We start from the raw sequence: 24,690 nt of genomic DNA on the forward strand, positions 1-24,690 counted from the left end.
TCTCTCTGTCTCCCACTCGCTCTTTTCTTTCCCTCTCCCACTCGCTCCTTCCTTTCCCTCTACCCCCAGCCTTCTGTTTTGCTGCTGTGCCCTTGCCTGCTCATCTCTTCTGTCTCTTCTCCAGTCCTCCTCCTCCTCTCCTCCTCTCTCACCCAGATAGCCTGACGCCTCCCCCCTCCTACTTCTCTGCCTCTGTCACACCTGCAAACTTTCCCCTCCCCTCTGCTTCCCTCTCCTGTCGCAGTCCCTCCCTCCTCTTTCCCTCTCTCCGTCTCTTCTTCTGTTCTCTTTCTCCATGTAGGTGAGTTAACTGGGGCTGCTGGCACCACTGGGAGAGCAAGTGAAGTCTTTCCTTCTCTCTCTCTAGCCCCTTTCAGACACGCACCTTGTTACATAAATGTTCTGGCAATTTCACAGGTTTGTCATGTCAGGATAAGCGCCCATGTCATTCTTCTATAAAGTCACGACTGCACTCTGACTAGGTTGAGCCCAATAACATTTTCAGAACACTTCCAACACAGCTCAAGGCTGAGCACTGAAAGGGATCTCTCATAATGACAAACTGACAGAAAATTATCACTGTGCTCTTCAGTTTCCCTCAGCTAGAGTGTATTAGCACCTTTCAGCCCTTTGTTTTGCTTGCACAGCCCACAGCTTCTTAACTTTTGGTTTGACTCTCACCACTCACATCAATCAATATCCAACAGTATTAAACAGCCATTTTCAGCAAAGTTATTGACAAGTTACCAACAATCTAGTGAACACAGTGAAACCCAATGTTTTTCTCAGACACATTAAATGGCGCATGTGCCGATCACTCTGTACAGGAGAAAATGCCTTGAGCAGCTACTCATAAATGCAGAAATACAGAAGAACGACTTGTATATCTATTTACAATGCAGCCAAACAAACCGCGGGCGGAGAAAATTCATGTAATGCTATTTTTTGAAAAAAGACCAAAGAGGGAGAGTCAACATGTTTACCCCAATACCTCAGTATTTGTTTTAAGCACAACTTCCAATTGATACAGTGCCTAGCGTAGGCAAAGGCAGACTCAAGAGTGACAAAGGAAAATTCGACAACTACGCCTCTACAGGAGAGCCAATCACAGAATGTAAACAATCAAATATTAACATTAAAATGTTGGCTGTGATGAGGTTTGCTATAAAGTTTAATGATGCGCAGAAAGAGTAAACACATCTTCTTCCACCCTCTTTAATTTATCCCATAATTATCTTTCCTTAAGTGAGACTTTTTTCATGTCGGATAAGCCTACAGAATTTTTGGATCCATTTTTTTTTTACCATGCAGTCCAAAGTAGGAAAAACAGACAAGAAAACCATTAGTGAGTCGGTCTCCCTAAACTTTTAACTTTTAATCATGCTGACTGCTACATACAACATGTGAGCAAAAAGGAGCAAACTAAATGAGAGTCTGGCCATGTTTTGCGCTGCTGGACATGAGAAACTATGCAGCAGAATCTTGTCTTTTATCTAATAAATTCTGAAATTGTGAGTGTGAGGAGCTGTGAGCAGAGCAGGGTCAAACATTATTCATGCTCACTATGGTCTATAATTATGCTTTGGTGGTGTGAACTTATTTTATTTTGCAACTCGCCATCGTCTTCCAGCAGTGCCCCCAATAGCCTTGTCATATTCTAAATGAAGCCATTATTGGATGATCATCTACATATATAAAAAGCCCCAAAACATTAATTTGACAGATAGATAAAGCCAGCAATGTTTCATATTCCACGTCCGAGAAGGGCTTGTCTCTCTCTTCACACATCAGACTTATGCGGCTCTCCAGGCTCTTCCTTTCAGGAGCCTTTGATCACATCATTCTCACACTGCTGTTGACAGTTTAGCACCTCAGTGTTGTGGGAGCCTCGGCTGCCCAGCATTGTTTTCTTCCTCTCTGGCCTTTTTTTTTTCCTGGTCAGAGGCCAGTTCACACTTCTGAGTCCCTCAAGCAGTCCTTGACTGACTTCTTTACATCCCAACAACAGATTGGTCACACAAGGTTACACTTAATGATTATTTCTAGACATTATCATTACGAAGAGAATGCTTTAAAGAGGTATCATTTTACAGTGAAATGAAAACTGGCTAATTTGCTTCCAGGCTTCTGCAATATCTGCTAAAAAGTACAACAGCCATCCAGGGGAAAAAAATCTCTCATACTGAGGCAATTTAGAGTGTACAAGTGAAGGCTTAAAACAGATAAAATGCAGATAAGCAACCAGAGGTTGTTGGGCATCACAGAGAGCGAGGGATGATGGGATTATGGGAAGAGCATGCGAGGATGAGTGGATGATCTCAGGATTAACCACATAAACTGAGCAGTCTAATAATGATCACCAGGCTAAGACAAACACGAATAAACAGATTGCAGACAAACATACACAACGTACAACACAGCTGGTTCATTTTACATGGGTTAGGGTGTATTAGTGTTTGTTTGAGGACAGGTAAACTAAAATATCTACAAGTTTAAAAGCACTACAAGAAAAACATGAGTAATATTGGTGATTGTTGACAATAGAAAGAAAAGTAGTGGGAGGGTGAGGCTGGAAGAGTGAAGGGTGTGGAGGCACGTCTTCCTCTACACGACTGATAAATTATAATCTACACCCCCACCTTGTGGTTTAGAAAGCTTCAGTGAGCCATATTAATGCTATATAGATACTGCATCCAGATGGGACACAAGTATTGGAAGATAAGATGGTGGGATATTATAAAACATGATTTTTTTTGAATGTTTGAGATGAAATTATGTCCTTACCTGACTATGAGACGGGTAGCCATGGTAACCAAGGGTCAAAGGGTCGTTGTTCTGAAAGAGAGGAGAGCAGATTTTTGGAAACACGATCAATAATTTGGAAAGCGAGGCAAGACGAGGCAAAGACAAGTTGATTAATGTAGATGTATTTTTATTACTCAGGAATGCGGTTTCATCTTTTCACTCAGGCTTCTCATCTTTCTGTATTCTACTTTACAGTTCTGCAGTGTTACTGACTCCTAATCAAATTAACTCCACCAGTGACACACTCTATCCTGCTATCTCCTCCAGAGTTTTCCACCCAGCGGATCTTTTGTTTGCTTGTAAAGACGTGATAACGGGGGCGAGTGAGATCAGGCGAGCAGGAGATGAAAGACGGGAAGAAAGAACAAGTGTCACCAAGGCTCTTAAATCATAAATAGGTCAGGAGTGTCAGTGAGCATGAAGCCCACTGGTGTGAAATGGCATCATGAGCCCTGATGCAATCTCCAATACATTCCTCTCAATGTTTCTGGCTGCGTAAAGCAAAGACGGATGCATCAAACATCTGGTGAGTAATTACAGTCAAACAAGATGCATTAAAAAGAAACTCATTTTGTTTGGAGCCAAATATTAAACATAAATCATGCTCCTACTCCCTAAAATAGTTTGTAACTCACTTTATTTGTACTCATAACACTGTGTTCCAGCTTTTATGCTAATGTATTCCATTAAAAGCGGAGATTTTCACAGCAATTACACCATGCTTTGAAGGGGGAAAACAGATTTGCCTGTCTCTGGCTTCATATCACTAGATTAGAAAACAACTCAGCTCCTCCCTCCTCTTTCTGTTCCCCCCCCCCCGATCTTGCTTTCATCTGGAACCAATGTCCCTCATCTGCTCTGTCCCCAAAGGGAACACTTTGCTCTGCGCGCTTCACAGCTTGAGTTCGCCTGATTAATACTGTAGCCATCTAACTCTGGACCTCATGGGGGCATTTCACTAAAACTAAGCACAATGTTTCCAAATGCAGGCGGCTTGGTCGGGAAAGGGGGGAGAAGGAAGTGTATTTGCGATCGAAAAATGCAGTTTATGTGAGAGTATCTCAGAGCCAAAAATGTACTTAGTGAACCGGCTATGGGAGGTAGAAGCTCTAAATAATGAATCACCTCTTAGAGGCTTCAATAACATGAATAAAGTATAAACCGTAGTTTACAGCGAGGCCAACGTCAAAATGCACTGATGGTATGAAGCAGGAGAGGATCAAAACAAAACCAAAAAGAGGAGACAAAAAGAGATTTATGGGGCTGTGCGGCGTGTCAAAAGCTAAGGGGGAGGTGTTGCTAAAGCAGACACATCTGGAATTCATATTACGAGAGGCTGAGAGAGGAACTGGAGCTGGAAATACAACGGGAAATGGACAGCAATGGGAAAAAAACAAAAAGAGATGGAGGGAGCAAAGACAATGACTCATACATGAGCGGAGTCATGTGCTTAATTTCCTTAAGGAACTGGGAGGATTGAGAGAGGGAGGGCTGCATGGAGGCTTCCCAAGACCAGTGTGTATCACTCTCAACACCACAGTCACTTGCGCAAGATTTTGTATGTAATGCAGCGACAGTTAATCATGGTTCGACCTTTTGTGGCTTTTTTTTGTTGGTGACAAATGAAGCACAGCTGATTCTCGTCTGTGGGTGGTGACGGTGGTGTTGGTGGTTTTCGGGGGTTGGGTGGCTAAAACAAGAGAAGACTATACAGGGGACGACTGGGTGAGCAATCAGGAGAAAGTAACAAAATGACTTGAAGTCAACAGATGGCGAAGGGGGGGTGGGGCTCAAGGGGAGGAGAGAGCAAGAACGACTCTGTCATTATAAAATCTGAAAACAAGCAAGCGGAGCTCAGTTACCTCCAAGTTTCTCCTTCGCACCATCTTTTCACAAGGCAACAGTGATCTCTTTTACACATGAACCCTGCTACTCCCTATCCGAAAACTACAGGTGGTGGTAGGTGTGTGTGTGTGTGTGTGTGTGTGGTGTGTGTTTGTGTGTCATTGTTTTGTGGGTGTGTAATTTCTAATTTGGTCACAAGACTCTATTCCTATCGTGCCTTGGGACGCTGCTCTTCTGAGGAGGAACTACATTTCACTGCTCTGAGAGTCTTCCTCCCTAACTGCAAAGCAGGGCACACCATACACTCAGGAGGATGTGAATCCATTTCATCCATAGAGCACTTACGTGCTAAGCCTCCGAAGAGTTGGCCAGGCGATCTGAAGTTTATTTTCCCTGAATGTACTTCACATCCCTCTGACTTTCCACAGTAAACCTACACATGCTCTTCCACTGGGATGTTGGCTTCAGCCAAAGTGGATTTTGGAAGCTGCCTCAAGTGTTCTGGCATAATAATGATAATAATCATATAGCAGAGAATCACATGCACCACAATCAAACTGATGTCCACTGCACTAATCTGCTCCTCAAGATAAAACTGTCATCTTAATCCCCCCCAATTCTTTCAGATCCGATTGAAGATTTGTTTCTGCATATGATTATTTACTGCACAACACAACTGCCCATCATGATTACTCAACATGAATATTTCAACATCATTCCACTGAATATGGACCCTGATACTGGACTTCTGGGACATTAACTCATTACTGCTTATCTGCAGAGTGTGTTTTTGATTAATCAGTTAATTGGTTGGTCTTAGAAATGCCAGAAAATTGGGAGATTGTCTGATGAACACCCAAAACAAATATATTCAATTTACTTTTCATGTATGACAAAATCGGTTGGAAAAAGCTGTCTAAAGCTATGAATCACTTACCGACAAGAGTGACTTGAATCGTGTAAGCGTTTTAATTCTAATAATGTTGTTTAATTACTATTTTTAAGCATAATATATATATATATATACACACACACACACACACACACACACACACACACCTCACAAAAAGTCCAGGTGAACTTGATGTGACCTTCTCTAAACTTTTGAATGCACATGTCCAACTGTTCAGTGTTTCAGCACTTTTTGCACAAGTTGCTGTTCTCTAACAAGAAGCTTAACAGCAAAATTCACAACAGGTTTGATCCATGAATCGACCGATACATTTCCTGCTTCAGTTAGAATTGGTATTTAAACAGTCCTCCTCATCATGCTGTTCACATTCTGACATCATGAGACCAAGACGACACCTAACTATTGATCAACAGCACCTCGCCATTGCGAGGCTTCAAACAGGAAGTCCTCAGACGGAGGTGTTCACTGAGCTTAGAGGGTCACAGAGTGTCATCAGGAGGTTGTAACAGTGATACAGAGTGACTGGAAGAGTCACAGAAAGGAGAGGAGTGGACGTCCTTTGGCCACATCCCAATTTATTGAGACACTGAAAATTTTTTGTTGTGGTATACCTACCACTGTTGTTAGATTTTCTTTCAATAAATTGTTTAAGATTAATAAAATTACCATTGCATGCTGATACTTAAATGCCCTACTTTCATGATATAATATCACTGTAGCATTCACTTTTTACATTTTCCATATATTTCACCTGAAAGTCGAATATCCCTAACTTTTTGTGAGTAGTGTGTGTGTGTGTGTGTGTGTGTGTGTGTATATATATATACACACACACACACACACACACACACACAATTCTATTTCTAACTATGAAATAAAAGAGCATCAGAGCACAGATCTTGCCAAAATGCAAATTAATGCCGAGCATATGTTCTAAGTAAACATGAGTAAATACATATTTAAAAACAGCATCAAAATTAACAAAAGAAATAAAAGACCCAAATCACTTAACTGCAATTGATAAGTGAGGATAACTACACTTTAAGCACATCAAATCTGCCCCATAGCACAGCACCAAAACATGCAGGCTTCTCCCTGCTGGTCCCACTCAAACATAATTCAGTCAACAGACCTCTGCCGGCAATTTATCACCGAAAAACAGGGGCCCAAAAACTAAATAAATTTTCTCAACTTGCAGCAAGAGTACATTTTTCTTGCTGACGTTTTCATTCTATTTCAGGCTGAGATGAAGTACAGAGGGGTGATCCACCTACATTAATGTCCGAGTCAAGTCATTTGTCCTCGGCGCTGTCACCCCAGGCAAGACCTTATTAGGTTAGAGAGAGCCCCGGTTCCTGCGCAGAGTGACAACAAAACATGGGCCGCTCAGCAGCGCGCCGGATGGATATTGAAGCCGACAACCTCCTCTCAACATTTCCCAAAACCTGGGCTGGAGATGTGGCGTGTTGTTATGAATCCCCTGTCATCCTGAAAAATGCAGGACTTCACCAGTGCTGCACTGGAATGCAAAATAGACGGAAAATGCATCCTCCTTTTTTTTTTTTTCTCTTACTGGGATTGCTCTAGTTGGTGGCCTGTTCAGTAACTTAATATTCATTTAAAATCCATACTCCTGGATGAGCACAGTGTGAGCATCAGGAGGTCGGCAGCTCATTTCTATGAGCAGCAGTGCACATTTGAGCTCATACTGTTGAATGCACTCAGTGAGCTTTATTCGCTCCTGTTAGCTGAGCATTCAGTGATGTACTGTACACTGCACTGATTTATACATGCATTGCTGCCCTGCTAAAACTTTGCAGATTTGACTTGACAGAGCATTTCCAACCCCCTCCCATTGTGGTGACATCATACCCTAATGAGAAAAACAGCAGTGTCAATGGGCAAATGGCAAAGATCCCTTTATTGGGCTGCAGTGGTGCAAATGGACCACTCTTTACCACAACCACACCCCATTGTGTTGGCGTCAGTTACAGGTCAGAGTTCAACTCCTGCCGTGATGCCGGTGATAAATGTTTTTTTTTTTTAAAAAAAAGGATGGAGGAAGGGAGCCCGGATGCTTTATGAGAGCCTGGGTGCTCTTTGCCGTCATATTTTCCATCCTTTCCCCTCGTCCGAAGATTAGCTTTACAAAAGCGCTTGTGTGCATTTTTATAGATGTTTCTTTGAAAGCCAAGTGCTCCGATTTAAAAATAGGAAAATTGAATGTCACTCAACCCAATTTGCTACTAGAATATTAATGGTGTCACCAGGTTCAGGGAATAAAAATACGTCACAATGTTTTATATGCTCACACTGGGATTTGCAGGGTCATAGTTGCTGTGTGTGAGGAACAGACCACAGTGGAAAAATACTGTATATGGTGGAAATTCTTTAAAGGCTCTTAGACCTCAGGGCCGAGCTTTCAATGTGACACCTAGTATAGTTTATGAAGACCACAGACACAAATTGTGAGTTGCAACGAACACACAGTTCACTGTGTATTCATTTGTAGTTCATTTTCTCACTGAATCATTTTGTCTATTTAATACACATTGATGTAAAACAGAGAAATCTTTGTATTTGAGAAATCTTTGTATTTGAGACAGGAAACACTATTTTTCAGCATTTTTTTTTCTTGAAAAATTAAGCAATAAGCTGATTATCAAAATAGTGGAGGATTATTTTTCTATCAATTGACTAATCATTGCTGCTCTACACAAAATACCACATTATAATCTTCATCTGGACCATACTCATGTGTGTCGTATAATTCCTCTGCCTTGGATAAAGATCTCAGGATCAGTGTGGTTATAATGCCCCCTCCAGTATGAGATGTGATCCCATTAGCTGGAAACAAAGCCTCTTTACTGCTAGTGATAGGGCAAATCTGTTCCTGCACCAACTGAGAGGGAGGGGGGCATCTCTCCCACTCTCATTTCCGGACTGTCCAGCCAGCTCACGTTCAATACATTTTAGGGGCTGAAGCTATTGATCTGCGTTTCTCTCTCCCTCACACAAACACACACACACACACACACTCACTCTTCCACTCACATCTGTTTTTAAGTGCATTACGTTCCTAAGCTTGTCTGTCAGCACTCATGGACGGCATGACGATGGACAGCCGGCCATTTAGTTTTCCAAACAGGAGAAAACAAGCCACTTCACCTCCATTAATGGCACTTTCAATGGTGAAGAAATAGCTTTCTGTCCTCCAGTGGAGTGCTTCACCCTAAATAATACACCATAATGATGTCCAGAGCATCCTCCTGCCCTCATGTGGTGCTCTATTAAGAAATATTTGACCATTTTTGGGTCGCTACGTGACCAAAACTGCTAATTAATTTTACTGGCGTTCTATGATCCAATCACAGAATGGATGGCGGTACACTGCAGCAATAACGTTCATAAAAGCAGGGGTGTGAAAATCAACGTAATTAGACTGTGTTTGAAGTGATTGCCCCCTAAATAAACCTCGAGGTCTTTGTTTACCTCAAATACCCCCTCCTGTCCTGCCCCCTCTCCTCTTCAAAGAGCACACAAGGAAACTCTGACATCAATTTCCATTCTTAACCAAATGTTATCCACACCACTATGCCACATGGAAGGTTTTTTTTTTTTTTCTTCCTCACACTAAAGGTCAAGTTTGTTTACAGTCTCCACCCACTGCTGGGACTCTGTCTGGGCTTAACAGATATTCATAAGAAATGCTCTTTAGGGAGTTTGCAGCAACAGAGTGTAAGGGGCAGCGTGACAACACAGTGGGTTGATTAATGCAAATTGTACTACTGCAATTCCTCATTAAACCTCAAGTAAAATGTCTGAGCTGCAGCACAGCAGCTAAGATGCAGCTCATGTAGCCAACACCATAGATTATATTCTCACTATTAACATCCCCTCTTTAAACTGCATTAACAGCACGTAGAGTCATTTACAGCTGTGAAATGTGGTGGCATGTCCTGCAGTGCTGGTAATGGACTGTGCAGAGTCTATGGTGGGCCATCGGGGGCCCTTCTGCTGCAGCTACAACTGCAACTACTGTATCTGCAACTAGGACTTGGACACGTAAACAGATTACAAATGCAACCACAATAGATTACCTTTAAAAAAAAAGATAGATGCACATAAATAATGCCACCATGCACCAAAGCATCAAGAGATCCTCGCCCCACGCTTGTGTTTATTCCGAAAAGTCGTGCCAGCGTTACAGTATTTGGACAAAAGATCCCCCCTCCTCCTCCTCTTCCTCCTCCTCACCTGGCCAACCTCGCCGATCCCTCCTGAGCCGTCGATCCGGGGACGCTTGCACTCCGCGCCGGCCGAGTCCACCAGAGCCGCCGCTGTCTGCCCGTCGGGCTCCGGGTCTCCGCGCTTCATGCCCCGGACAACCGCAGGAGCGCCGCCCGCGTTGGGGTGCACCCCGGCCATGGTGTCCAGCTCTCTATCCCGGTCCATGAGACCCCGGGACACGGGCAGCATGATGGATGCAACGTCGGTCGACATTAACATTTAAAAATCTTCTTCGGTCCCCTGCCTTGAGCTAAAACTGGGATGGAAATACACAAGCTCCTCTTGTGCACCTTTGTGCTCAAAGCTAGTTCCTCTGCAGCTGAAGAATGATGTTTTAATGCTGCCGAGTAGCTTTCCTGCTTTCCACTGGGCCTTTGTATGACCCTATTAAAGAGTTGATGTGTCTGGGAAATGTTTGGGCTTTAATCTGAGCAAATAGCTCATAAACACCTCACTACAAAACACAGCGGCTCGATTAAAAAAAAAAAAAAATGTCCCCTGAAATATGAGCAGGTTTGTCAGGTTAATTTCCAGCTATGAAGCCCCCAGTTTGCTGACCGTGTATTTATTTACTGCGGGGCTGCCTAAGAGGCCTACCTTATTTCAGATCATAACAAACCAATTAAATAAACACCGATCAAAACAATGGCTCCTGAGCATAAAGCCTACCGCCCAAATCCCATTTGCCCTCGTTGTCTTTCTTCTCTACGAGAGCCGTGTGTGTTTTCTTTCCTTCTTTTTTTTTTTCTTCCTAAGAGCACAACATCAACATCCTACCGCAACCTCAAGACGAAAAACCCCTCAACATGTCTTCCCTGTCGCCTTTTTTTCCTCCCCGTCTATTGGCCACAGACTTGCACCACAGAGCTGAGGTTCACTGAAAGTCAATCCTCGTCAGGAGCTCTCTCTTCCCCCCATGTTAGTCCGCAAGTCTGCGTTAAAAGAAAAGACGATTCCTCCCCCCTACCCAAAAAAAAAACACACCACACAACCAGAGGACGAGCGGACGGACGGACGGACGGAGGGGCTGCGGTGTTTCCTTCTCCCCCTTTCTCTCTCTCTCTCTCTCTCTTTCTCTCGTCTATTATTTTCTTTCCTCTCTCCGTTTTCCCGGTGTGATCTTGTAGCGTGTGTGTTACAGAAAGGAAATTGTCCTCCCTCCTCCTCTTCCTCCTCCTCCTCCTCCTCCTCCTACTCTCTTGGTGTAGTCATTCCCCTCCTCCTATCTTCCGCTCTCCGTTTGAACGCTGAGCCAGGCAGCCATGCAGCCTGCAAACACACGCAGTATGCCGCAGTGCTTCCATACATTTCTCTAAGGGGAGGTGTGTGTGTGTGTGTGTGTGTGTGTGAGGAGGGGGGGGGGGGGGGGGGTCTCATGGCCCGGAGGGGACTGCCATGCTTTTACAGTATGTACCCAAACCTTCAGATCAAGCTCACCCTTTGCTGTCCACATCCACAGCTGCACAGTTTCAGAATATTTCACAATGTTCACCTAACATTCACCTGCTGTTTAATGGTGGCCGCCCTGCGTGGCTGAATAGCAGAGGCTGGGCTTATCATCAAGTCCAGCTCTGAAAGATTTCATTCCTAACTCATTACACAACCGACACACAGGCCAAGGTCTTCACACAAACTGTGAGTCATGCAGCATGGAGTGCCTTATGCTCCTCTGGCATTTTTATTGCTTGGATGACACCCAGTGGTCAAAGGCTACCATGAGAGGCGCAGGCTTCAAAGGCAGTTTGCTGGAGCAAATTGTGATACAAGCAAAAGCTGGTTTTAAGATGATCCCACTGACTTGCAGGGCTTTAAATGGGCGAGACCCCCCAGTCAGTCAGTCAGTTTGATTTCATAAACAGAAATAGTTCTGCAGTTTTACTAATGTGCTTAATCACTGTCTTGCTGAGAGCTAATTGAGAAGATCAGTACCACTCTTATGTATATGTGTTAAGTATAAAGATTCAGCCAGGAGGTGGTTATCTTAGCTCAGCATAGAGACTGGAAACAGCGTAGAAACGCAGCCAAGATGGATTTGTCCGAAGGGGACGTCCAAGTCGTGGATTTATGGGCTTTATGTGTGGGACTATTTTTTGGCTGGGAGCAGTGACTTCCTGATCTCCAATGCCTGTCATCCTGAAACTCACATAAATGACAATTTATTATTTTTTATACTTCAAAAATGATGTTTTAAGATATGATGGGTTAATTTGTGAGCTTTAGTGGTTCTGGGAGGTGACTTATCAGAGACAGCCAAGCTAGCTGGTTCCCCATTTCCACATTTATTATGCTAAGATACGTGTTTATTAGTCATAACATTTAAAGGGGCCACTGTACTCTGTCAGAGCTTCTTAGCATTGAAAGACATTCACACCCACTTCATACTGTGATTGGTCAACCGCATAGAGGTGAGAATAAGCCAGGGCACTAGTTTTGATTACGGATAATATGGACATATCTGCACAGATATGAGACTGATTTCAGTGTAACTCTCAGCCAGAAAATGAATGAGTGAATTTACCATAATCCTAAAGGTCCCATATCATGCTATTTTTTTTAGTTCATACACATATTTGACAGTCCAACTTGAACAGGTTTACATGGGTTAATGTTCAAAAACCATGTTTTTCTCATAGCGGACATGGCTGCTGCAGCTGTTATCAGCCTCTGCCTAAATGTACCGTTTTAGAGGAACAGAACAACCCTCGTGCTTCACTCTCGGCATCGATACCTTGGTGTTATCAGGAGCTGGTGTTAGTGAGGAAAAAACAATGGCGGACAGCGAGGTGAATTCAGGGGGTTTTCAATGAACATGGACAGTCGGCCTGTTGGAGGGCTGGAGGAGGTCACATGATCAGCAGATCCCCATATGACATCATAAAGGGAACCAAATCTAAACAGCACATTTTTACACACATTTACTGACAGATGGAGCAGGAGAAAAAGAGGGAGGGAGGTCTTTTCTCAGAATTTGATGGTCTCTAGACACTCCAGGGACACATTTATGCTGAAAAGACATTTTGTGTAATATGGGACCTTTAGGTAACTCCTTTAATTGTCATTATTGTATTAACGGTGTTTGGGATTCTGCCCGTGTGCGTGTGTGTGTGTACACGTGAGTTTCTTACTGAAGTGTGTTCAGTGTGATGTTTATATTTTGAACCAGTGAGATGTGCAGAGACTCTTTGGGTGATGTGCACTATAAATAAACTAAGGTTGAAGCTGTGGTACACGTGGCTGGATTACCAACCAGGCAAAGTAGGCAACTGCCCCAGGTTCACTGTATCGTGTGACAAACGGTTTGTGGTAATTTAATTAAATTTAGGAAAAGAACTACACCACGGTATCACATGAGCAACAGGAGCCATTATGAAGGGTCTCTCTGTATGATCTGACCTTTAGAGTTCATCTTGAAGAGAGACCCCATGTCATTTCATTGGATGTTGTGCTTGTGCTGTGCATAATCCTCAATTAATAAGTATTTGATCACATTACCACACAGTAGCCCTAGAGCTGTGTAAAACTACAGCAAATGAATACTGTGCACATTGCACAGTGGGGGTTAATAGAGGCTCAGAAGCTTATTATTGTCTCAGGACCCCCCCAAGTTTAACGAAAATCTGACCATTTCTGAATGACTAAGCTTGGGTGGAAATATTCTGAAGTGTCCTTTCAAACACAATCCCCATATCAATGTGTCGTACCTTATTTCCCTCTTTCATGGAAGAACGGTTATAGGCAAAACCTCCATTTATCTAGCTCCAACTCTTCTGTGTGTATGTACGTACTACTGTACATTCCACACAACAAAACAAGTGAGCCTGAGTAGCAATGGTGCTCAGTCTAGAGGGGCCGAATGTTCATGTGAACAATGCTGCCTCCCACTTTTCATGGAGTTCCACTTCCTGTTGTAAAGTCTAATGGCTGCAAGTTTAAGAAGAAACACACACACACACACACAAACACACAGTGTCCTTTAAGAGCTTTTATTGTTGTTAGTACAGCCCACCAGATCATCTCCACCAGCTTCAAGCGTCTTCCATGTTGTAACTGAAAAACAGGAAGTGGATCAGTCATGATAAATAATTCAAAACTCTCATTACTAAATCATTGTCCTGCTGTCATATAGATCTGCAGCCACTACTGGCTCTCAGGCTGTTTTCAGTGCTGTAATGGGGCTCATTCATGGGTGTTTCTCATGTGATCTTCCAGAGTTCATAAGGGCGTGGTGGGTAATTTGAGGACAGACCGATCATTTTCCTTACCGTCATTGGCCGAAGCATCCCTCGACACAAGGCCCGTCTTGTGGTGAGCAGATTTCCGTTGAACACATGAAGTAGATCTGAGAGGGAGGCAGAAATAAGAGCAGGATTTGATGTAATATTCGGTCTACAGACTGTGCAGCGTGATATGAAAAACAGCTGCTACCAATTGAGATTTGGCCAGAATTTGCAGTTTACAAAACGGCCTCTCCACATCTTCTCATAATGAATGCTGATTTTGCAGATTTAGAGATACAGCTGTCAATGGTTTCATTTTCCATAGACTATATGACTGATAAATAAAAAATTTAAAAACCTGTGTCAATTTACCATGTTTACACATTTCATGTTCTTTTTCTCAGAATGAAAGACAAGGAGTCTAAATTACAAAAAGTCCAATGCCAACTGCCACTAAGATAAGACGTAATTGTTTCCCAGGGGGCAAATTCACAGGCTGTCTACTGTAGGCAGACAGCTGCACATTATACATTTTTTCCTTTTGCCCCAACACGTAAAAACTGACATTTTGGGAAATCCCCCCTACAAGCATTTCATAACCCATGTAAAAACACAACTTGTTTTTTTACACTTTCTAATGGATTAAATCTAGTGTGTTGATTAGAGAGCTTTGTGGGCACTGGTGAGCATTTTCCCCTCTTTGGACAGAGTCAGTTTCCCCTTGTTTCTAGTCTTTATGCAACACTAGCTGACTCCTCACTATAGCTTCATACTTGTCCTGACACTGGCACCGATTGCCCCATCCAACTCTAAGCAAGAAAGCAATAAGCCCATTTCCCAAAAGGTCAAACTATTCCTTTAAAGAATACACAAACGATTTTCATTATTATTCATAGAACTCACAATATCTCTGCATATCCTTACCTCCTCGTCCAGGTCCTTGAACTCACCATCAGGAAGGAACTGGAAGGTGCTGATGGTGAAGCGGCGGGTCTGAGACTGAGGAGTGGGCGATCGAGGAGTAATAAGCACAGCTTGCTGCAGCTCTGGGTCCAAGGGGTTAGGACATCTAGAGAGTAACATCGAGTTAGTAAGCGAATGAGATAACAGGACAGCAGGCACTTTCAAAATGTGATGATGTGAACCTCTATTTTTGTTCCTTCGTTCTCTTCATACAGGAACCGTTTCCACATACCCGTTGTAGAGCAGCAGCCACACAGCTTTTCCAGAGCGAGGATAAGCCACACAGAAGTGCACCAGCAGCACCAAACTGGGATCCGGAGCGTTGAGCAGTCGCACCTCCAGGTAGAGGGGTTTCCTTAGCAGCATCTGCAGGGGCTGATGATACTGAGGGTAGAAGCTGCTGTACTGGTCGTCTGGGATGAGAGCAGCAGAGGTTATTTCTCAAGCCTCAAAGCTAGGTAGTTTTTAGTATTGAGACCCAGGCTCTCTACCTTTGGCGATCCTGAGCTGGACTCCAAACACCCCCTGGGTCTGAACCTCTGGTCCCAGGCTGGGAGTTTTAACCATGTAGCTCACACTCAGAACAGTGTTTGGCAGATACCTGCACTCCACCAACAACCTGAGAATGAGATAGGAAATATAATGATGGAAACCTGTACATTATGCTTTTGTTTCCATTTAATGTTTTGCCTTTGACAGTTTAACATGAAAATGGCCATGAGATGCAGAAAGAGGGGGGGGGCTGAACACCAGCTGGAATCGAACCAGAAACACTGAATAAAATAAATCATTGTATATGAAATTAAATGAGTTTGTGAATGTGAATGTGAATAAAAGAGGGATAAGGAAACATATTCTATGGATGTCTGAGAGTTTGCATGTTTCCAACCAAACACAAACAAATCCTCAGCAAGAACATTAATTCTTGTTCATTTCATTTAACTACAGAAACTTACTTCATTGTTACCTTAACCAGCCGTTTTGTTAGAGACTAGTCTTAATGATCTATAGTGAGTTTCAACTCAGTGTTTAGCGGTTCTGCTTGCAACTTCACTGTTTTGGTCACTCATGTCATTTTTTGGCCGCAGCAGGCGACAGTGAAACAGGTCTTAATCCCACTTTAAAACCACCTGCTCACCGCAAAAAAGCAGTTAGCTTAACTTAGCAATAGATTAACTAATTAGTTAAATCAACTTATTTGGGGTTTCCCTTTATTCTGATAATAAAGAGCAACATGCTCTGACCTGACAGGAGAATCCCTCGTTATGGTGCCATAGTTGAGGCTGATTGCCTGAACCTTGTTGGTGACCTCCACTATGTAGATCAGAGTCTTTCCCACCACCTGTCAGGACAGAACCAGACACAAAATTCAGTATATGCATACAAGTAAATACTAAGTGGACCAGGAACTGTGGTTGCTGTTAAGTTACACAGGAAATACTTGTAGGATCAATTCATTGTTTATTTTGGTCTTATTATGGGATTTGTTAACGAAATGAGAAAAATATAGATGTCAGCAGAAAAGCCCTTCAAAACCGCACTCCATTAACTGAAAAACACTTGGACCTTACTCAGCATTTCAGTATTTTGGGATATGTTTTCATTCATCGGAGCTTACAAGTCTGCGTGTACCACAGCCATCCATGGGGATCTTGAACAAAGCGTAATCAGAAGTCACTCTCTGAGGTTTGCAGGAGGAGTTACTAGCAGCGACAAGCAGGGCAGGGGCAAGAGGGGGCTCCACGAGGGAGGCGGGCACGGAGAAGACAAAGTGGCGGTCAATAGTGCACTCTGGAGGAGCACACAAACACACATGCAGTTATGTAAAGGTCAGATGAACAAAAGGTCAGAAATCTCAGGAGGCAATTGATAATGAGACCCAAGGTATCTTATACCCTTTTCACATTTTGTGTCACTGCCAGCTTGAATCAGGCAATGTGGGCCCTGAATATGCCTCCTCAAATATCCAGCAGCTGTAGCGCTTACATTTCCGTACCCAAAACAGCTCAACTGTATTCAGCTAAGTGGCGTGAAAATGCCAGTGGGGGCACAAATTGCAGCTCACCATCCATGGGGTAGTAGCAGGCAGAGGGGTGCTTGCTGAAGCAGCAGCCCATGGAGAGGCACTGTGCCTGGGATACAGAGCTGGGTCCGCAGGGGAGACGCTGTTCGCTGGGAAGGTTGCACTCTGAGGGACAGCACGACAAATGTCAGCCGCAGTTAAAATAACTCTGAATGGCCTGGAAAAAAAAACACCCTTTGGCGAATTGAATAGCCTTTCAGAGGTGTAAATATAAAATCCATCTACCTTGTCCAGACCCTGGGATGGCAACTGGACAGAAAAATGGAGCCTCCTGTCTCCCATTTACCGTCATGTAGGAGACAGTGATGATGTACATCTTACCCTTTTGGAGAAAAATGTTTATACAAGAGTTAATGGGTACAGCAAATGGTCAATTATACCAAAGGTCATGTGCTCAGGGTGAAATCTGAGTCAATACTTGCCTGCACACTCATGTGGCACTGCGGGTGTAACTGGAGCCTCAGAAGTATTTTGCCATTTTTGCCTTTTCTTGCAGAATACCCACAGTGCTTTGGGGCATTATGGAGGTTCATCTGGTTGCCTTTGATGTCTGAAAACATACATGTGGAAACATACAATAAGTTGCTTTTGTGTAGACTTCAAATAGGCACAATTATAGCTCTCAGCGCGGCGAGGCACAGAGATTAAATGTTGCCCTGTCAAAAAACAACAACCCAGTCACCTTTCCCCCACCCCCCATTCAACTGTACACCAGAACGGCCCCCGTGGAACCATGCTAAATTCAACTCATGCAGAGCTGATGGCAACCATATGCACCAACATGCACAAGCGCGCGCACACACACACACACACCTTTCATAGCAACCTCAGAGATGGGACCAGAGGGGAGCTCCACAGTCATCTGGTGGGAGGAACATAAGACTTTAGGCTTTGGGACAACAGCTGGGCTGATTTTCACCCTGGTGGTGCTGGGTGGGGTGGGGGATACCGATGGGGTTTCAGGGCTAGTTTTATATGGGCATTCCAGGTCCATAGTTCTATACAGCGCCGTGGAAAAGTCCCAAAACCTCAAAAGTAAGGAAATGGTCGTGGGAGTCTAAAAAGAGGGAGAGAGAGAGAGAGATCAATAAAGTAAGTTTAAACTGCCATGCATGGTTTCCAGCTACTGCATTTAAAAATAGTCTTCAAGTTGAGCTCAACTCACAGAGCTTACCAGTTGAGTTGTAAAGAACATACAAACCTCCACCCACTACATCTGCATGCAGAGCAAATGCTGCATACAGTCCATATGGGATTGATCGTAAAAATGAGCTGCTGACTGTGAATAACTGCTCGTCTGTGTTCTACATACGAGCAGGCCTGCCGTCATAAATCGCTGTAGTGACAACAAAGTGATATAAACCACCGGTGTCAGCAATCCAACATGATTGTGTACTTAGCGGTGTCACAGTATTGGACAGCATGAGGGGATTTTTAGTATTTTGTCCTTTTTAATTGACAAAATGTATATTTTTATATAGAACAAGGTCAATAATCTTCAGCCCTCAGATCTTCAAAGGACTGAAACGTCATCAATAAAATGAGTCCAAGTGATGGATAGAGAATAGGATTTGTTTTTTCAATCCCATGCATGTATCACGAAGACTTTAGGTGTCCAAGAACATCTTTGAAACTGAGCATCTCAAACATAACGCTCATGCTACTGCATATCCCGATTTAAAAGGCTCTCACGATGCCATTTCACCAGGGAAAGATAAATGGGATTTTTTAAATGAGTCTTCCAACAAGTTCATCCCATTATAAGATAGCTAAACAACTTCAAAAGGAACCTAATCTTATAATTTTTTTAAAATCAGGGACCTGATTAAAGTAGAGCATTTATATGAAGATGACACGGGCAGACAGCGGCAAAGCATGTAGAGGATCTCACCCGTGGCTGGCTGTGGCAGGCAGGCAGAGGAGAGTGGAGGATTAGCCCGGAGCCCTGAACCGTCTGGACCGTGTACCCACACAGTGGAGACACATTGAAGAGGAACAGCCAAGTCTTCATTTGGTCTGATGAACAGTGATTGTTAGACCTTTGATGTCAGTAACAAAATGAATATACAACCAAATAGTGGATACCAGTATGGCAACAATATATTGTATTAAGATAAACACACATGTAAAATACTTGGTCAAAATTGAAAACAGGTTCAGTAGAGCTTTTAGGTTCTTCGAATCAGACATTAATGAACCAGTTTCTACAAGAAGAGAACATGATTTTATCATAAAGCAAAGTAAAATTCTTCACATGAGGCCTTGAAGGGATATTTTGTTAAAGATTGATATTTGGCACTTTTTTTTCCCCACAACTGACTCACTTTGAAAAAGAGTAACACGTCTCATTTACACAAAGAGGTCTTTACACAAACACTGACCTCTGACCTGGATGGAGTCTGGGTGAGCAAAAGGCAGGAAGACAACCATCCTCCCCGTCAGACACTGGAGACGGGGGGGCTGCGTGGTGGTTGGAGCTGCAGTGGTCATTGGTGGGTGACCCTCTGGATAGTGAGGCACAGGGGGGTAAGGTGGGTGGTGGTGTGGCGGGTGGAGAGGATGGTAATGGGGATAGTAGGGGTAAGGGTAGTAGCGACAAAAGGTTTGACTGTAAGGGGGGCAGGTGGGTTGTGGGGCAGCTGGTTTCTGAGGTTTCCCTTTGGCAGGCGGTGGAGGTGTGGGTGGCAGGAAGTAGATGGGCTTTTGGGGGTAAAACTGGCTGTAGGGATCGATGTGACTTTGAGGTTGCTTGAGAAACATTGTGGTGGTAGTTGCAGTGGTTGGAGGTGGAGTAATTGTAGGATGTAAGATGGAAGCAAGCTGCACCTCAGCGCCGGGTTTTGGGTAGGATAACTGTCCATACTGATGGTAAGAGATATAAGAAGCAGGTGGATAAAATGGGTCCATGGGTTGTTTTGGTAGAGAGGGAGGGGGAGTAAGTGGGCTGGGAGGGAGAGTAGCAGGTGCTTGCAGCACATAGGGATAATACAGACCATATGGATATTGAGAAGGGCCAACAGGAAGTTTGGAAGCTTGATGGGAAGAACTATGCTGCACTGGGCTAAGGTTTGAGGAGTACGGAGGCTGGGAAGAAGGAGAAGGGTGTTTTCGGTGCCCTCCAGGAGAGTAAGGCAGCTTGCCAGCCCCCATGGGGTAGAAGGACAGCTGCTGCTGCTGCTGCTGCTTCCTAGGAGGACTGCCAGGAGTGGTTTGAGGGGGACGGGCAGGTTCAGAGCCAGGGGGATAGACCTGAGGAAGCTGGAGGTAGTGGAATCCAGGATAGAAGTAGTGGTGGAAGTCAGGAAGCTTAGCGATCTGCTCATGGGTTGGAGACTGAGGAGGGGAGGTGGGTGCAGGTTTAACAGAATCTGGGATATATGGATATAACTGTGGATTGACTGGACAGGAGAGGGTGTATTTGTGACCATGTAATATGAGCTGGAGATGAAGGTCAACCTGAAAAAAAAAGAATCACATAAAAATATTACTGGTACAATCCAGCAGCTCGCTACATTTCATTCAGTTAAATAACTTACTCCAATAGTGACACAAGGAGCACTGCTGGAGATGAAGAAGGCAAGCTCCCCAGGACCGGAGTGGATATGGTGCGCACACTTTTCAGACACAAAGGGACTCCATGCTTCATTCACTGTAAAACAGATTACACACATTTTGTAGTCCGTCTCATTCAGTCGATCAAGGTTCAGATTAAGGGATGTAGTTTGTTTGTTTTTTTAAAGGAATTTAGAGATTTTAATCCTTAGAGGTGTTTACTTTCTACAGTTTAAAACCACACATTTACACTTTACTGCATTAAGCCTGACAAAACAATGTAGACATAAAAAATAGAATGTAAACTACTCAAAGATTACTGAAGCCAAATTTCATTGAAAAATGAATCATGTTATCAATTGTAGCTACAGCTCTGCTCAGATTTAATTCAAGATTTTAAATATTCTTCAGATAATTATGGAGCTCTGAATATAAAATGTATTATGAACAAATGTAAGATAAGATTCAGGTTATACCCCATATGGATTCAATTATACTAAGTTATACAGTCTGATGTGCAAAGTAAAAAAAGCACCTTCAAAAGGTTTTATAGTCAAATACACATTATCAATTTCTGAAACAACTCTGCATTAATCCCCCAACAAAGCCAACATACCCATGACTCCCAGCATCGGTATGTCTTGCTCCTGCCCGTGTATCTGCACCGCCATGCCGTAGGAGGAGCAAAAGACCAAGGGGGCGGGGTGGGGGACAGGGGGGGCAGGAGTGGACACCTGCACCGGGCAGGAGACCTTCAGCGGGCTGCCCCACCACAACAAGGGCAGTACATAACTGCCATTCTGACAGACAGAAGAAACAAGGGGGTGATGAAGACGGGACACGCGAATAACTACAGGTGGGAAAATAAAGCAGAAGCTGCTGGTACCTCCTGTATAATGTAACATGCATCATAAGGCACCATCATCTCAAGGTCACTCCATGACGTCCTCACGGAGTAACCACAGTACGGAGGTAACTGGAACAGGGAGATGGGAGAGGCTCCTTCTGCAGAGACAAAAAACAAAAAAGTTTAGTGTGGAGACAACTGGATGATTCATCTATTAGTTGAACCATAGAAAAGTAATAATTTCAATAACTGCTCAAATAAATACCAAATATTAACTGGTTCCAACTTTTAAAATGTGGGGTTTTGCTATTTTTCTCCGTTTTAAGTCACTACATCTTGATTATCCGTTTTGTATTACAAAACTAACTAATTCAGGAATTGTTATCCTGTGCTCTGGTACAATGAGATCGGCACTTTTAATTATTTTCATTTAACCTTTTTAAATTACCTTCTCCTCACTGTGTGAAATGAAGGCTGTTTCAGGGACATTTTTCCAAGACGTGCAGGCAACATGACCTCCTTTACCCCGTTTGCATATTCAATCTGAGCCTGTTAAACTACAGTCAAACAGCTCCAGACCAGTGGAAATGTCTCTTACCTCTGTCCACTAAAAGGTGTGCGACTCCTTGTCCAGTGGCAGTGAAGATCATGACATTATTATCGCACTGCACCAAAGGCCTCATAGCCAGCCACTCAGAGAAATATGGACTGGAGTCAAATGATGGGCCCAAAACTTTCCCCTGGACTCCATCAAAATCTGCAGGACAAAAAAAAACAAGCATGTAGGCCAAATAGAGGGCTCTGCAGCTCCGTGTCAAAGCATGGCCTCTCATTTAACAGCTTTATCAAGCAGGATATCATGTAGTACAGTGCTCCCCAACAACTAACTGTTAACAGATTTTTAGATGAAGCTCCTTTTAAGTGGCTTTAACCTGTAAAATCGGCTTGAAATCCATCCTGGGAGTCTGGAGCCGAGGACCGTGTTTGCGCGCTGACATTACCAACAGTCCAAGTCAGGGTGTCTAAGTCACTGTCTGTTTCATCAGGTCCCAGTGCACCGATGTACTGCCGCGGCTCGGCAGCAGACCCAGGACCAGGATGGGTGGTGGACTCGCTCAGATTTGGGCTCCGGGTAATCTGTTCAACCCTGTGCCACTGGTGGTGGCCGTTCCTCTCCCCCCCGGTGGCGGCTGGTTCTTGGTGAGCTTGGTGAGCACTTAAACCCTCCTCCCGCTGTCCTAAACTCACCGAATGACAAACTCGAAGCATGTAAAAATTAACAAACGTTACTACGAATAAAACCAAAGTTATTTCTTTTTTCTGTTTGCAAGACATCGCCAGGTTGTTGACGCTTGTTGCTCACATGCGCACAGAGGCGTCACCTGAACATGAGGGCGATCAATTAAGAGTCATCAGCAATGGACCAATTAAAAAGCAGCAAGTGCACAGATGACGAGGCTCAGTGAGATATGTTAGCCCAAAGTAATAACTTAAGTAAATGTGTATTTTTAATTGTCATTGCAAAACTTTATATTGATTTCACTAATAATTACGTTAGTTTAATCATTTACAGTCATCCAAGCCTATTTAGATGCCTAAACTGATGAGGCCCTGACTGACCTCTATAAGCAACAAGCAGAGCTGCATATCAAGGTCATGATGGGGCTTTTAAGGACCCACAAGTTATATTTAGGTTTCTGCAATCTTGCAAAACTCAGACTCAAAAAGTGACAGCAATGTTTGTATATTTTCCCGCCCAATATGGCCTGAATTGCTGAAAAACACGATGGCTTTTCAGACATGTCTAAGTTAAAGTAATATTGTTTTTGTTTTTAAAAAGATAATTCTACTGTGTTGATAATTTGACAGTTGGAGGCCTTCAGAAGTTAACCAGGCTCATTGTCATCTAAAACATCCCAAAGCTGCCAACTTGTTGGACCTAATAATAGTATTGGACCATTGAAATGTAAACCAGATGAAAATCAGAGGATCACCAAACAGGAGCGTGAACGTCTGAACCAAATTTGAGATATTTCACTTAAAACTACAAATGTCATCTTCATGGTTGGGCTTGAGGAAAAGTTAGGGGATCACCAAATTCATTAGGATGAATGGGCAGGGACAGGGACCATGAATGTCTGCACAAAATTTCATGGCAATCAATCCGGATTGATTAGTCTGGACTATTGTGGTGGGCAGATCAACAGACTGACTGCGACCCCTGGAGCCATGCTCCTAGCATGGCCAAAAATCCAATATACTCCTCTTTTGGGAAAGGTGTGAAAATGCGGATTTGTGTCTGATGACTTGTGTTGATTCGGTGGTAGGACGTCCGTATTCTCCAGCCTGTTAAGATATCTGGGTGGATAAAGGATTTATCCACCTTTTTAGATTTTAAGATTTAATGTACATTTTGTAGAGAAAACACAAAAAACACAGCAGTCAAAGTTAGAAATTAGTTTATTATCAGCATTTATTTCTGAAAGATCTTACTATTTTGCATCAAGTCTTTTCAGCAGCAGCTTCTGTAAAATGCCTCTCCCGTAAAGACCCACTGGCACAATGGAAATCAGATTGGACTGTCTGTCGAGGCCCACATGTTGCGATGGGAATAGAAAACTCCAGTGACTCAGAAGTGACGTATGAGGGGATCCAGCACCGATAAGCACCCACTCACCATTCACTGTGAGGATATGACAAACCGTCAGGGGTCAGATATAATGGTTTCAATCTTCACTTCTATTCAAACGTACTGCCAGGAGAAAACACTTCCCCTGCTCCGTTCCTACACCCTCTGACAATAACACAGCCCTCAGATGATTTTCATCTCAGCAGCACTACAATAAATCGGAAACTCACACTAATGGCTCCATCAGCGCACAGTCAGCACTGCTCAGAGTTATTATGTAACACAGAACGTGGGAGAAATTTACTCGCTCTAAATGAGATATTTGGTTTCAAAAGGTCTGATCCACAGATATCAGACTTTCAGAAAACCCAGTCTCTCATGTGTAACGGCACTAGAGCCACAAAGGTAAGCGTTCCATTTTGATTCTTAAGTTATTGATGATTAGAAGTAATTGTGGCAGAAATTCTCACAATTTTCTGAAGGTTTACAAATCAAACAATATATCTGTTAGTTGAGGAAAATAAGCAGTAATCACTAGTCGCAGCC

At 43.4% G+C, this 24,690-nt stretch overlaps 2 protein-coding genes across 5 annotated transcripts in view; both read right to left on the bottom strand.

Annotated features, from left to right (window-relative positions):
- rbfox2 (RNA binding fox-1 homolog 2) overlaps positions 1–10,089 on the bottom strand; it is a 33,988-nt gene extending 23,899 nt beyond the window's left edge. For all 4 annotated transcript variants that reach the window (XM_070856337.1, XM_070856343.1, XM_070856332.1 and 1 more), the window contains exons 1-2: positions 9,821–10,089; positions 2,785–2,835 (exon numbers count right to left, since the gene is read on the bottom strand). In XM_070856337.1, the coding sequence (XP_070712438.1) occupies positions 2,785–2,835; positions 9,821–10,072 (303 nt within the window). In that variant the 5' untranslated portion in view covers positions 10,073–10,089. The remainder of the gene's footprint in view (positions 1–2,784; positions 2,836–9,820) is intronic.
- Positions 10,090–14,117: 4,028 nt separating this feature from the next.
- On the bottom strand, positions 14,118–16,337 carry LOC139199339 (zona pellucida sperm-binding protein 1-like). The gene is made up of 5 exons (XM_070828392.1): positions 16,278–16,337; positions 15,525–15,652; positions 15,266–15,446; positions 14,995–15,139; positions 14,118–14,192 (listed from the first exon to the last, which is right to left on the bottom strand). Exons 2-5 carry the CDS (start codon positions 15,598–15,600, stop codon positions 14,118–14,120), a joined length of 477 nt encoding a protein of 158 aa, XP_070684493.1. The 5' UTR covers positions 15,601–15,652; positions 16,278–16,337.
- Positions 16,338–24,690: the final 8,353 nt, after the last annotated feature.

Source organism: Pempheris klunzingeri, chromosome 3 (assembly GCF_042242105.1).
Source record: "Pempheris klunzingeri isolate RE-2024b chromosome 3, fPemKlu1.hap1, whole genome shotgun sequence".
Taxonomy (NCBI): domain Eukaryota; kingdom Metazoa; phylum Chordata; class Actinopteri; order Acropomatiformes; family Pempheridae; genus Pempheris; species Pempheris klunzingeri.

Excerpts from the sequence above, each read along its gene's own strand:
- LOC139199339 (XM_070828392.1), bottom strand. The coding sequence starts at position 15,600 with ATGGTTAAAACTCCCAGCCTGGGACCAGAGGTTCAGACCCAGGGGGTG. Across the intron at positions 15,447-15,524 it reads CCAGCTCAGGATCGCCAAAG|ACGACCAGTACAGCAGCTTC; the intron begins GTAGAGAGCCTG and ends CTCTCATCCCAG. Across the intron at positions 14,193-14,994 it reads TCAAGGACCTGGACGAGGAG|ATCTACTTCATGTGTTCAAC; the intron begins GTAAGGATATGC and ends CCTCCCTCTCAG.